The sequence below is a fragment of the Cherax quadricarinatus genome, chromosome 46, assembly GCF_038502225.1.
Source record: "Cherax quadricarinatus isolate ZL_2023a chromosome 46, ASM3850222v1, whole genome shotgun sequence".
Lineage (NCBI taxonomy): Eukaryota > Metazoa > Arthropoda > Malacostraca > Decapoda > Parastacidae > Cherax > Cherax quadricarinatus.
Window position 1 is genome coordinate 7,035,914 of NC_091337.1, and position 15,607 is coordinate 7,051,520.

Below are 15,607 nucleotides of genomic sequence, written 5' to 3' on the forward strand. Positions count from 1 at the left end.
TTTTATTAGAACGTTTCGCTGTGGACTTTTATTTGGATAACATTTCGCTCTGTGTAGAGGTTGATCAAAACATGGTAAAGCTCTACACAGAACAAGAAGCTGATCCAATAAAAACGTGTTCTGCAACATGTGTTTTCTTCACTACAAAGTGAGTGCACAATGTATTGTAATAAAATGAAGGCAACGGTAAACACTTCCTTGTGTATAGTATTATTATTATTATTATTATATTCAGGGAAACTCTAAATTCTTACGGGGCCTGGGGAATGGAAGGCAATCAAGGTTTTATGCAACTACGGGGAATGTACCTCTAAGTCCTTTGATCAAGGGCCCTTCACCAGCAACAAGGCACCCACATCCCTCCAACCCATGAAGGGACTTCCTTGCTCGCCGTAAGGACAACCACCTCATACTACGAAAGTTGACAGCATGTTGGCGTAACCTTTATGCCTGGCTGGTGAGGGAAAAAAAGATGTTGTGGACGGTGTGGAGTACATGTGTGGGGGCCAAGTGGTCAGTCAGTTTGGTCTGAGTGTCAGTGGTGGTCTGGAAGTGTTCCTGGCGCTCTCTCTTCCCCACGATGGAGACCAAATAGGAATAACTTCACCCCCAGTACATGCTACCTATTCTATTACACGATCCTACAAACGGGCTTTGTGTATAATTATGGAGGATCAACACTAATCTGTGTGAATCTAGTTGACACCTGACCACTTGCCAACGAATCTGAGTTAAAAAATACGTGAAAATATACGAAATAATGAGAAATTTACGAGTGCTTGAAAATAATATTCACTAAAATTGTTCAAACATCAAATACAATACAAAAATGATTGATAGATAAAAAATACATTATAACCCAAAAGAGTTAAGTTATTTAAAAAGTGTGATTTGTAGATATTAGTGCGTGATTTACAACTGGAAACAGAAGGTTGTGATTAAAAATTATTATGACGCATTATGCGAGGAATTCAAAAGTTACAAGTGATTGTTGTAAATAGAAGTGCAAGTAAGTATAAGGAGAATTATTTTAATATGTTTATTTTGATTTTATTATAATTAACAGGATGAGAAAGCTGTAAGAGTGTAGATGTAATCAAGTTTGATCCAAGAATAAGGAATTAATTAATTGAGGCATTAAACTCGTGTGGGTCATTCGGCGTAAAGTAGTGAAAGCTCGATCCTCCGTCCGCTACTTAGCCAGTAAGACAGCTCCACTACCTGGAATCAAGAACGCTCCAGCATGAAGGCACCGTATTGAAGAGTTATTGTAGCATACCCACGATTTCTGGCACCTCCCTCGTTCCCATAACACACTCCCATAACACACTCCAACACCCTAATAACCCTACCATAATGCACCACATAACACACAACAATTACATAACTCATAACACTGCCATATCGCCCCATAATACAACAACACTCCCATATCGCACCCCATAACACAACACACTCATAACACTCCCATATCGCACCTCATTTCTTTATTAGAGGCTTTCATAACACACTACCATAACGCACACATAACAGCATCATAACACTCATAAAACTCACTTATGTAGCACAGTAACAAAACACAGAGTCATGTAACACAGTGCCACGTGTGTACCACTACCTGGCACCCACTCCTCGTCTCCTTAACGGTGTCCTTGGCGTCTCCCGTTCATAAGCGGCCGGGCAGGAAGTTTATATACCTTAAGATTCTCCCTCATCGCCTGACGAGATGTTGCCTTTACCAGGACAGGTGTGAGGGAGCTTAGGTCTCTGATCATTGGTCCTGATCTGTAGTTGAAGCTAAACATAATAAATGGCATAACAAGGGTCTTCCAGTGGCACAGCCACGGAGGGGGGGGGGCTGGGGCTAATATTCTCCAGATGCAAATACCTAATGGCTAATTTTCACTGTATTATGTTAACCAGTGACCACGAAAGCATGATAGTTTAAGAAATTTCACATACATACTGAAAAACCATGTTTTTCAAAAATTCTGGCTGCACCACTGGTCTCTTCAGTACCTTCCAAACTCCATATAACCCTACTTAATTACAGCTCCAGGGAACTAGCTTCCCAGAGTCATTATATATATATATATATATATATATATATATATATATATATATATATATATATATATATATATATATATATATATATATATATAATGTGTAATATGGATAAGGAATTATCCATGTATAAACTGGAAACAGAACAGTGAAAAATTAAGGATAATTTGAATTATTGGATTGTATATAACAATTAATATAAATTTTAACATATGTTCATACTATCGTATTTTGCAGTTTATCAGTAGAATGATAACGTACATTTAAGTAGAGCAACCGCACACCAGGGACGCTGTGACACCTGCTTAACACTCACATATAATGAAATATCAGCAACACTAATACCTGTAAGTCAACTAAATGATGTAGGTAGCAAGTAAAAGTAGGGACAAATGAACACAGTAAATGGCCTATCTGGAGCAAACTATGTATGGAGGTCCAAGTTACTTGTAATGATTTGAATTACTAATCCTCTCCTCAGTTCAAATTATTTCAACTTGTCGATAAAGTAAAATATCAAATCTTAACTACTGTGAAACACATAAAAGAATGAAATTAACTTCCTGCACTTGTCTAAAAACTGAACAGAGGACTAGGATAATAATAAGTGAAGCCGAGTAAAAATTGGTTGTGATGAATTTGGAGCTGGAGAAAAACCATCGCTAGGATCTCTTAACTATGAGTCAAGCCTAACAGCTACAATATACATACAGAATTTACTTGACCACATTAGAAGAAAATGTAGTGTCAGCTAGAGGGGGAAGACAGAAGTAACAAAGATAGTGAAGAATTCTGGAACAGCTGGAAGCTGGATGAACCAAGTGCCACTCCTTTCTCTGTGTTACTTTCAGAGAGCGAGTGAGCGACGCTAACCTACTTCACACCAAAAATAACCTTGACTATAATTTTAAATTATTGACTTCTCATAAATAATTTCATGTGCTAATTGGATGATATTAGTATCAATGGTAATTTAGTACGTTTTACTTAGTAATTCAAAACACTCAAAAGTAGGTTAGTTATTATGTATAAATGAAGGGGTACCTATTATTTTTCTTCCCCTTAAGGTTCTTATATGTAACATGAAAACGCCTCATCCGATAGACTACAAATTTTAAAATTTGCGACCATAGCATGCATATGTGCCCTTTTAGTCAATTTTATATAGATCATTCCCAAATTCTGTTTCCATGTAATAATTTATGAAGGCATTTGCTGGACGGTTTCAAATTGCAACACTAGTGTGTTCTGTTTAGAATAACTTTTAATTGTTAATGGAGTGTGCAGGTGCCAAATTTAACTCTGCAACAGTGGAAGGTTCGAACTGATTTTGGACTATGAGGACGCCAGTTTGCCATTTCTATTGAAATTGGGATATTAGTTTTCATAGAATAATTTACAAATGTCTCAGCTGATTAACTTCAGGTCTTCATTGTTTGTTGATATTTAACTGTATGCATCACTCTGTACTAATTCTTTTGCGTACATTGAGGTAGAAGGAGCTGGGCTTTTGAGATACTGGGATACTTTTCTTATCGCGCAGCGAACGAAACATCTCTTAGGTTAGATTAGATTAGGTTAGTTATATTTGGTTGGGTAGATTATCGGGAATTCTTGATTAGTATTTTTGGGAGTTGTTGCAGCATTCGTCAGGACGGTGTCTTGACGCAGGTCTTTATATATATATATATATATATATATATATATATATATATATATATATATATATATATATATATATATATATATATATATATATATATATATATATATATATAGTGGAACCTCAAAAATCGAACTGCTCCCAACTCAACCAATTATGTAAGTGTATTTTTGTAAGTGCTTTTATAAGTGCATTTTTGAGGGTCTGGAATGGACTAATCTAATTTACATTATTTCTGATGGGAATAAATTCGTTCGGTAGCTACACTTGAACAGCCTTCTGGACCGAAGAAAGTTCTATATTTGAGGTTCCACTGTATATATATATACGTATTTGGGAGTGGACGTGTCAGCGGATGGGTCTATGAAAGATGAGGTGAATCATAGAATTGATGAGGGGAAAAGGGTGAGCGGTGCACTTAGGAGTCTGTGGAGACAAAGAACTTTGTCTTTGGAGGCAAAGAGGGGAATGTATGAGAGTATAGTTTTACCAACGCTCTTATATGGGTGTGAAGCATGGGTGATGAATGTTGCAGCGAGGAGAAGGCTGGAGGCAGTGGAGATGTCATGTCTGAGGGCAATGTGAATATAATGCAGAGAATTCGTAGTTTGGAAGTTAGGAGGAGGTGCGGGATTACCAAAACTGTTGTCCAGAGAGCTGAGGAAGGGTTGTTGAGGTGGTTCGGACATGCAGAGAGAAAGGAGCGAAACAGAATAACTTCAAGAGTGTATCAGTCTGTAGTGGAAGGAAGGCGGGGTAGGGGTCGGCCTAGGAAAGGTTGGAGGGAGGGGGTAAAGGAGGTTTTGTGTGCGAGGGGCTTGGACTTCCAGCAGGCATGCGTGAGCGTGTTTGATAGGAGTGAATGGAGACAAATGGTTTTTAATACTTGACGTGCTGTTGGAGTGTGAGCAAAGTAACATTTATGAAGGGATTCAGGGAAACCGGCAGGCCGGACTTGAGTCCTGGAGATGGGAAGTACAGTGCCTGCACTCTGAAGGAGGGGTGTTAATGTTGCAGTTTAAAAACTGTAGTGTAAAGCATCCTTCTGGCAAGACAGTGATGGAGTGAATGATGGTGAAAGTTTTTCTTTTTCGGGCCACCCTGCCTTGGTGGGAATCGGCCAGTGTGATAATAATAATAATATATATATATATATATATATATATATATATATATATATATATATATATATATATATATATATATATATATATATATATATATATATATATATATATTGGGGAATATGTATTGTCAGTGTAACAGCAGACAATCAAATCGCACTTACGATGTTATGGATGCAAATGTTACCTATTTCTGGAAAATAACAATTATGTATTGATATATATTTGACCTATACTTGTTAAAATTCTTCACACGTAAGTAAGCTAAGTAACGACCTAAGGAATCAGGTCACAGGCTGGTAACCATATAATACATCCGAGGAAAATTAAGGTTAAAATATATGTGAGGGACAATGAGCTGTATTCTGCTAAATTAAACTGTAATTTTCAAATGTAAAATAAATCTATATATACAGAATAAAATTTATCATAAAAAAACTCACAACTCCTTCATTTTCTAATCAGTTGTAAAGTAAGTTGCAAGTGACCTTTTCTCTCGTGCAGTGACCTGAGCTCCAGAGTTTAAGATCAGTTCCCCTGGAAAATGCACAAAGTATTTACGTTATATATATATATATATATATATATATATATATATATATATATATATATATATATATATATATATATATATATATATATATATATATATATATATATATATATATATATATATATATGCAATAAGATCACAGTAAACAGGTGATTTCAAAATATGCAAAACAACCACTCTGAAAGAATAGAGAAATTCCAAGCGCTTTCGTGACTACTCACATTATCAAGGAACTATATAATAGTTCCTTGATAATGTGAGTAGTCACGAAAGCGCTTGGAATTTCTCTATTCTTTCAGAGTGGTTGTTTTGCATATATATATATATATATATATATATATATATATATATATATATATATATATATATATATATATATATATATATATGAATTTTCTCTGCTTTCATGAGGGAGGAGGTTGCCGTGATGGTACTCAAAATTCTTGACTCGTTGAAGTTACTTGAAAGTTTGTTCCACTCATCTACAACTCTATTGCTAAACCAGTACTGTCTTTTATCCTTTCTAAATCTACATGTGGCATTACCAAAGATATAGTAAGTTAAAGTATAACCTGAGACCTATAATTTATACTTCTTGATCTGAATCCACGAATTCTATTAGCTTTATTGAGAATACTTATGTACTTCTGTCTTGGCTTTAAATTTCTGCTAACCAGAACTCCTAAATCTTTTTTCGTATTTACCTTGAATAAAACCTGATTACCTCCCATTCTCCAGGCGTTGTATGACCCTTATTATTTTCCTGAAATGTTATTTTCTCTATCGAAAGTTATATAATATTAATTTAGGTTACATTATATTATAAAAACTAATAAAAATGTAAATCTAACCGCAAGTAAACAAATTTCAAGAACTGGCTGTGATACGTCTGGCAGAGAGATGACCTAGGAATATAGGGAACGTTGAATTTTGAACGCGTATTTTGTCTGGTGCAAGAATGCGATATAGAGGGGAAAAATATTAAGAAGCTATATTTTTCCTGCAACCAGGTAACATGATTCACATTATTCTTATTCCTGTATCACCTCTAAATCTACAGTTTTAGTCACTTCTTGCTCACACAATTTCTTTCACTTCCTCTATAAACACAGCGGCTCGTACAACTCCGTAGTCATCGTGTTTTTGACGCAATACCGGAGTTTTAGATCCAAGGGCCAGCTCAGCTCCCAAGACAGTGAAAATGAGGAATATAGAATAGAGCCTTGATTGGCATTTCGTTCGCACAGTGGGCGATTATCTGTTTGTAACTTGATAAAGATAAAGGCTCTTAAATGGGTGAAACATTGTCAGAAGAGGTTCCAAATAAATGGATGTGTCTTCTTACCACCTTGTGGGTATCTAACACTGACATACCTACAGCAGACAGACCAACAGAGCAGCAGGACCAATTACACATTACACTTACAAATCAAACTCTCACAGATACTTAGCGCTGATCTTTCTTGGAATTTTTGTGTTGCAGTACCACAAGACAGCTCGTCGCGAAATTTTGACCCGTGAAACAACATTCGTGATGGTTTTAAGAATGTTAATCCACAGATCCTGGAACTGTTTAAAATATCAACAGCGACAAGATAAAAAAAATGAACACTCATTGTAAATACTTGAGGAATTAGAAACGTGTTTCACCTTGGTATCATCTTTATTGAATCAATAAAGCCATCGGTTGACGAAATGTCTTCAAATGAAGATAAGTTAAAATAACCCAAGGCAGTAACAAAAAAGTTAAGGAAGCTCTCCCTCAAGAGGATGCTTTGATGATGGTGAAGGGCTCTTGATGATGGTGAAGGGCTCTTGATGATGGTGAAGGGCTCTTGATGTACGGACTTGGAAGCTACCCTTTCCTTCTTTCCCCATATACTGTATGACCCTTATAGGTTGGGAGCTTCTCCGGTAATATAATAATAATAATAATAATAATAATAATAATAATAATAATAATAATAATAATAATAATAATAATAATAATAATAAGAAGAAGAAGAAGAAGAAGAAGAAGAAGAAGAAGAGCAACATTCACAATAACAGTCAACTAAGATACTGTAAACTTGGATTGTGAGTATTCAACTAGGAGGCTCAACATAACTTGATGGTTCAATTTGCATCTAGTGTTAAAAGACTTCAATCATTTCCCCCTCCTCGCTGTCTTCAAGGGTGAACTTGATAAATTCCGTGAGTCAGTTCTCAATCACCCAGGTTATAGTGCCTATGGTGGAATGCTTGCTGGCAGCACAAACAGTCTGGCTAGTCAGCCCATCAACCAGGATTAGTCTGGAACCGGACTGTGGGAGCAATGACCCCTGGAATGTACAACAGGTTTATAAGATACCCACACGTAAACAACGTCGCTAACCAAGTAACGTGGACAAACAGTGTGCACATGTGTACAAACTACGTGCACAACAGTAACTTTTCCATCTATTATAGAACTGAAAATGTGAACTTGTGTGTACCAAGTGTAGTACATGTGTGTACCACTGTAGTACATGTGTGTACCACTGTAGTATATGTGTGTACCACGTGTAGTATATGTGTGTACCACTGTAGTACATGTGTGTACCACGTGTAGTATATGTGTGTACCACGTGTAGTATATGTGTGTACCACATGTAGTATATGTGTGTACCACGTGTAGTATGTGTGTACCACGTGTAGTATATGTGTGTACCACGTGTAGTATATGTGTGTACCACGTGTAGTATGTGTGTACCACGTGTAGTATATGTGTGTACCACAGTAGTATATGTGTGTACCACGTGTAGTATATGTGTGTACCACGTGTAGTACATGTGTGTACCACGTGTAGTACATGTGTGTACCACGTGTAGTACATGTGTGTACCACGTTTAGTATATGTGTGTACCACGTTTAGTATATGTGTGAATATACACTCAAATGACAAAATAATCAATCGTTGCTGTATAAGCTATGATCGTATAATGTTTGAAAAAGCACAACATAGTCTGACAGCTCTTAAACATACATATGACCTCTTTCTATAGATGTATAAAGGCTTTCACGGGTGTAATACAGTCTTTTACGGAAATACTACGGATTAAAAATAGCAATAAGGTAGTTGGTAAGCAATCGAATTTAACAAAACTTGAATGATTAATTTGTTTTAAGAAGACAGATGAGTGATCAACGACCTCACCTTTATATATCAGACACTGTTGCCGTGCCTCCTTCAGTGTCATTAAAACTTTAATAGGCTTTAAACTAACAAAAAATCTTAATAATAAAACGAAAAGACTTGTAAATCATAACAACCTAGTTATTATACGCCTCTTTCAACAAGCCTACATTTCATGACACTAACTCTGAAATCATGTATCCATTATCTTAATACAGAAATAATAAAAAATATATAATATTCCATAAAGTATATTAACACTTTCTATTTCTCCAGATTTTGATGGACGCAGGAAAACACACTGAAAGGCTCGGACGGGAAGCAAAAGACGAAGAGCCTAATTATAATTTTTAATTGTGTGCTTGAAGCGGTTAGTGAGGGAGTCACTAGTTGTGGACAGCCAGCCATGCTGTCACAAAGAAGCTTCACTCTAGCGGTGCTAATGTTGAGTGTGCACCGGCTCGTGGCTCAAAACACAGAAACAGTCAAATCCACCACCTCCAGCAGACGAGGGTGGAGGCAAGACACACAGCAGGGTGAGGCCCTCACGCCGGGAGAGGAGACAAAGGTGAATAGTGAGAGATGGAAGAATGTCATCGGCAGCTTTCTGTCTGAGAGGCAACTGCAGCAGCGGCCCACACCGTGAGTATTCGACCCACACACCTGGGTTTCTATTATATTTGGGGGAGAAGGTATTGTGTTACTCGAAAGAAATAAGAAAAGCAATCTCAAAGGGAGTTAGTCATATGATGACACACTTAGTAGAGTTCTGGTACTCTGAAGCTTTTCTTTGCCATACCTGCCGACGCCGTAAAAAATATGTATAACCTTACAAAGTGTCATTTTACCTGGCTGCTGGGTCTAGCCCCGGCTCTTGTCTCTAACCTTTACCTTCCCCAGCTACTCTAGTCCTATTTTCCCTTCCCCTTCACCTTCACGGGTCCCTTAACAGAGTGAGCTACTACTGCTAATGTCATCTTGCGTGTCTTTTATTGCAGAATTTCCTATGGTTTTATATTTCAGGTCACCTGAAGATTCCTCCCCCCTGCCAAAAAAAAAAAAATCATTACATATTGTTACGCACATTCTTGATAGGCAAATTTATTATTTTGCATAAAACTAACATAGCAGCCTAACCAATCCTTGCACAAACGGACGTAATATAAAAAAGTGTATTTACTTAACCCTTCTAAAAATATATACATAACTATATGTAACCTTTGTTGGAGGGAGGAATTTTCAAGTGACCTTTTAATTCTTGGAAGACAAACTCCCCGTAACTATATAATTTGTAAATTATATGGACTTCACAGCAGTAACAGCATCTCGGCTACACTTAGCTATTTCTAAAAGTATCTGAACTAGGTAAAAATATGATTGGGGTGTTCGAGATATGTGATATTTTCATGCCAAAAATTACATTAATTATGGAAGAAAAACCAGTTGAAAATTTTTCGAAAATAAATATTCGCATAATTCTGTAATTCCAAAACTAACATTGACAGGAATGTAAATTTATGAGTGTAATAATTAAATAATGCTGATATATACACATTTATAGAGATAGTGGTTAATAAATTAACTTACCGGACAATTTTCTATAAAAGTAGAAAAGTGGAAAGAGAGAGAGAGAGAGAGAGAGAGGGATGGGGGGGGGGGGTATCGTGAAGTTTTCAGCGAGCTAGACATGAAAGAATACGCAGCACTCAGCACATTGAAAGTTCACACACCCAGGAAACACTCGACTCTCATCTCACCTAAAGTTGCAGCAAAACTAAACGTTATCGTCTTTGTTTCTTCTTCTTCTTCTTCTTCTTCTTCTTCTTCTTCTTCTCCTTCTTCTTCTTCTTCTTCTTCTCCTTCTTCTTCTTCTTCTTCTTCTCCTTCTTCTTCTCCTTCTTCTTCTTCTTCTTCTTCTCCTTCTTCTTCTCCTTCTTCTTCTCCTTCTTCTTCTCCTTCTTCTTCTTCTTCTTCTCCTTCTTCTTCTTCTTCTTCTCCTTCTTCTTCTCCTTCTTCTTCTCCTTCTTCTTCTCCTTCTTCTTCTCCTTCTTCTTCTCCTTCTTCTTCTCCTTCTTCTTCTCCTTCTTCTCCTTCTTCTTCTCCTTCTTCTCCTTCTCCTTCTCCTTCTCCTCCTTCTCCTTCTCCTTCTTCTTCTTCTTCTTCTTCTTCTTCTTCTGTCGTGTGTTCCAGTCAGTACAAGAAATGTTGGTGGCTTCATCCTCCGTGTACAAAACGTTAACCATACGCTTAGTTGTACGTTTTGCGAATCAGTTTTACAGGCTAAGAGCTGTTATCCTACCTCAGCTCATTTCAAAGCCCAACCTTATCTACAGTATACTACCACCCCCCCAAGATGCGACACACAACAGTCGGCTAACACACCTACTTACTGCTAGATGAAGAGGGCAATAGGTGTATGGAAACATGCCCAACACCTGCCGTCCTGTTCACCTAGCAGTAAGTAGGTACCTGGATGTCAGCCTACGTGATAGTAAAAGCAACACACAGTCATTAAACAAAAAAATAAACCCTGTTCATTCCTGGGACCACCATTTTTCTTTTATAACACTATGACTATGGATAAGTAAAGCCATCGAGGCAAAATTCTGCAGCAGAGAGAACCCAGTACTACAACTTGTTTCTTTATCAGCCATTTTTATTACCCTGAACATAAGAGAACTCGCTCATGCGCCTGAAGTGGAAACATGTAAATCAGTAAATTTTCCGAACCACACAGTGGCGTACTGAAACAGGGCAAGCAGTGAACTCTGGTAGTCAATAGTGAACGGTAAATCAGGACCCACTATGGCTATTGATCAGGACGAGAGAACCAGGAGTACAAGTAGTTCTGCAGTGAAGACAAAGTTCTATTAGTATCTGTTCGCAATACGAACTCCTCAGCAATGAATACTTCAAAACTCGCCCTTTCAGTGAGGTAGGTAAAACCTACTTCCCGGATAGAAGTTTAGGTCGTATTTATGCTTGAAAGAAACTAGAGTGGCGAGCGCTGAACCGGACGGCCCATCAGGTCCATAGTGAGAAAACAACAGGAAACACGTACCACAAACCCCGATCTTTATGTTGTGGGACCAGGGAAAAACTTTGATTATCATAGAAGCTCTCAAGCTAGAAAAGTCTAGAATGCCTCGTTACAGTCAGATTCTCATGTGATAGAGCAGATTCTGCATACGTAACATAGAAGGACCAATACGGAGAGGCATCCAGACTGAGGAGTCTGGCGCTCTGACCTCCAGTAAAGAAAAAAACATTTAAAATATTTATAATCTGCAGGATATTATCTTTCAGTTTCTTAGACGGTGATACGTTAGATCCCGGGTGAGGACCATTCCCAAAAAGTCATGTTTGATCCGAGAATAAAGAGGGAACACGAATTACTTGGCTCATGAGCCTTTCACCTGTTTCAGGGAGCATCTCCCTTGAAAGGAAGGTAGGAGAGAAATGCGGGGGATGGGAGTTGTAAAAGTCTGCTACGACACCCAGGATCAAGTCTAGTGCAATTGAGACACATGTGCAACATCTGGGTATCTTTATTGTAGACGTTTCGCCATCCAGTGGCTTTATCAATACAAATTCCAGGACATAACTTGAAGACAGGTGAACTATGTACAGAATCTCCACGACTACGGTGCTCTTCGCACCTACTGCTAGGTTGAGGGACTGATTACCTCATCTTCTGTACATAGTTCTCCTGTCTTCAAGTTATGTCCTGGAATTTGTATTGATAAAGCCACTGGATGGCGAAACGTCTACAATAAAGATACCCAGATGTTGCACATGTGTCTCAATTTCATCTTGTCGGTATTGCATACCATTCTTGTACAAGTCTAGTGCATGAGCACCGTTTTCCTATTGGAGATGCGGCAGCCTACAGTGCCAGCCCACCCCACCATGTCAGCTGCCACCTGCAGCTGGCGACTGGCCTTTTCGAGAGAGGACGAGTAATAAACTACTAGCATGTTCACATAAAGGAAGGTCCACACCGTGCCAGGGACAGCACTAGCCATCCCTGGATGATGGGGTCCTTGCAGGACCCCATCATCCAGGGTTAACTAATGCGACCAGCAAGTGGACCCTCAACCCCACCCGCAACCAGGACATTGTGTCGAACAAAAACTACCGTAGGAACCAGAACAACTGGCCCCGCAGTACCAGTTGATGGAGACAGCGGAGCACGCCATGAGAAATTCATTAGGAACATGTTCTCACAGTAAACAGATATTCGAGACATCAAGTGACCAAATAAAAACTGTGGATCACAGATGGCTCCACGTCATCCTGTATCCGATATGAATGGTACTTAATAATACAAAGCATAACATAACTACAAAATACACTGAATTAAATATGAATTATCATATTTAGTTCAGTAGAAACTTTAAATCTATGAAAAAGAAGAAGAGGGGTTGCACATCTGTTCAGATACCCAGGTTGGGCTGTCCATCAAAAGGTTTCGTGGCCGTGAAGGTTGAGATAGATAACTGGAGTTTTCTTACATCAAGCAGCAGAAACATTGAAGAACTGCTTTGACATAATTTACTTTGGTTTCGTTAAATTATTTTTTTACAGTAATATAATAATAATAATAATATCTTTATTTACTACAAGTACATGTACAAGGTATACAAGCCTAGCTGACATCTTATGCAGAGCATTTTGGGCAAATTAGGTCAGTTTTGTCCCAGGATGCGACCCACGCCAGTCGACTAACTCCCAGGTGCCCATTTTAATGATGGGTGAACATAGACAACCGGTGTAAGGAAACACGTCCAATGTTTCCACCCCTTCGCCAGGAATCGAACCCGGACACTCACCGTGTGAAGCAAGAGCTTTTTGCCACCAGGCCCCGGGGCACCGTAATGTGGTAAAAGATATGAAAATGCAGTTCTCCGCATTCGACTACGTAATTATTGTAACAAAGTTCCCTGGCATATGTATTGGGTGTGATGATTCCATCAATTTCCCTTCCACGCTCTTTTGATATCACGCCTTTAGATTACATGTTTATTGATGAATGGTTCAGAGAACCGACATGTTTATAAATTAGACACATGTGCAACTCTTGGGTATCTTTATTGAGGAAACGTTTCGCCACACAGTGGCTTCATCAGTCCATACAAAGGAGAATCTTGAAGAACAGGAGGAGAATGAGGTAATCAGTCCCTCAACCTTGAGTCATGTGGTCAGTCCATCAATCTTGAATAGAATACGGCATACGTGCTGAGAAGGAGCTTATAAACCGTTGGCAGGAGACCTATGACTGCTGCACCTCTCCTGCCAACGGTTTATAAGCTCCTTCTCAGCACGTATGCCGTATTCTATTCAAGATTGATGGACTGACCACATGACTCAAGGTTGAGGGACTGATTACCTCATTCTCCTCCTGTTCTTCAAGATTCTCCTTTGTATGGACTGATGAAGCCACTGTGTGGCGAAACGTTTCCTCAATAAAGATACCCAAGAGTTGCACATGTGTCTAATTTATCATTACATGTTTATGGGAGTTTGTGAAGGATTATGTTTTCAGATAACTTTATCTAACATTAAAACACTCGGAATGGTTACACCAGATTAGCCTGTATACATTAAACAACCATAAATTGTAAAAACTCTACTAGCTTAGTTATCACATGTAGAAAACTGCACTCTCATGTCTGTTACCATTTTCCTATAAAAATAAAATCAGAAAAAGATTCTGTGAGCGCTGGAGAAAGAATCCTTAATAAACTCGCAGCGGTGTGAGCACAGCTCAAAAAAGGTAAACATAACATCCTCCAGGTAGTATTGAAGCTGTTACAGCCACGGGGATATCACATTTGTTATTCCCTGCTTCTTAATGTTTTAATAATTCAGCAACATTCCTATGTTGAACCTGAGTATCAACGCTTGAGATTACCGTGAGAAGGACCATGTTGATGCCTCAGAGTACAGTGAGAGGGCGTATGTTGATGCCTAAGAGTACAGTGAGAGGGGCCCTTGTTGATGCCTCAAATTACAGTGAGAGGGACCATGTTGATGCCTCAGAGTACAGTGAGAGGGGCCCATGTTGATGCCTCAGAGTACAGTGAGAGGGGCCCATGTTGATGCCTCAGTGTACGTTGAGAGGGCGTATGTTGATGCCTCAGAGCATCTTGACAGAGCTTTTGTTAATGCCAGTGAGTAACATGAAGGACGTTTTTCGATGCCTGAGAGTAACATGAAGAACCTTTGTTGATGCCTTAGACTAGGAACAAAAAATAATGTTCAACTTAAATATTATAACTTCCAGCTATACTCAACTGGTGAAGCTACTTCCAGCTATTTTAAGCTTCCTCAAGTTACTTTAAGCAAAATCCAGGTATTTCAAACCATGTCCAGCCATTTTCAGTTATATCTAGCTATTTTAAGACATTAGCCGCTTTAAGGCATGTTACGTCAACATAAAACAGTAAATGTTTATTTTATCAAATTCAGGCAACATATACAGTCTCCAGCAGCACGAAACTTAATCGAAATGTAACAAAAATAGATACGATCTTAGTGGATGGTCGTTGAGGGTTCTTTGACGGTGATGTAGCTCGTCTTTCCTGGGTCCCTAGCTTCAGGAGAGTAGGTAGATGCCTTGATGCCGGTGATCCTGGGTTGCTGCTTTCAGGAGAGTAGGTAGATGCCTTGATGCCGGTGATCCTGGGTTGCTGCTTTCAGGAGAGTAGGTAGATGCCTTGATGCCGGTGATCCTGGGTTGCTGCTTTCAGGAGAGTAGGTAGATGCCTTGATGCCGGTGATCCTGGGTTGCTGCTTTCAGGAGAGTAGGTAGATGTCTTGATGCCGGTGATCCTGGGTTGCTGCTTTCAGGAGAGTAGGTAGATGCCTTGATGCCGGTGATCCTGGGTTGCTGCTTTCAGGAGAGTAGGTAGATGCCTTGATGCTGTGATCGCGGGTCCCTGCCTTCAGGAGAGTAGGTAGATGTCTTGATGATGGTGATCCTGGGTCCCTGTCTTCAGGAGAGTAGGTAGATGCCTTGATGATGTTGATCCTGGGTCCCTGTC

At 38.9% G+C, this 15,607-nt stretch overlaps 1 protein-coding gene across 1 annotated transcript in view; it reads left to right on the forward strand.

The window, feature by feature from the left end:
* Nucleotides 1-8,967: 8,967 nt before the first annotated feature.
* LOC128696733 (CD109 antigen) overlaps nucleotides 8,968-15,607 on the forward strand; it is a 91,820-nt gene continuing 85,180 nt past the window's right edge. Inside the window, exon 1 of the mRNA XM_070094400.1 lies at nucleotides 8,968-9,203. Within this exon, the coding sequence (XP_069950501.1) occupies nucleotides 8,968-9,203 (236 nt within the window). The remainder of the gene's footprint in view (nucleotides 9,204-15,607) is intronic.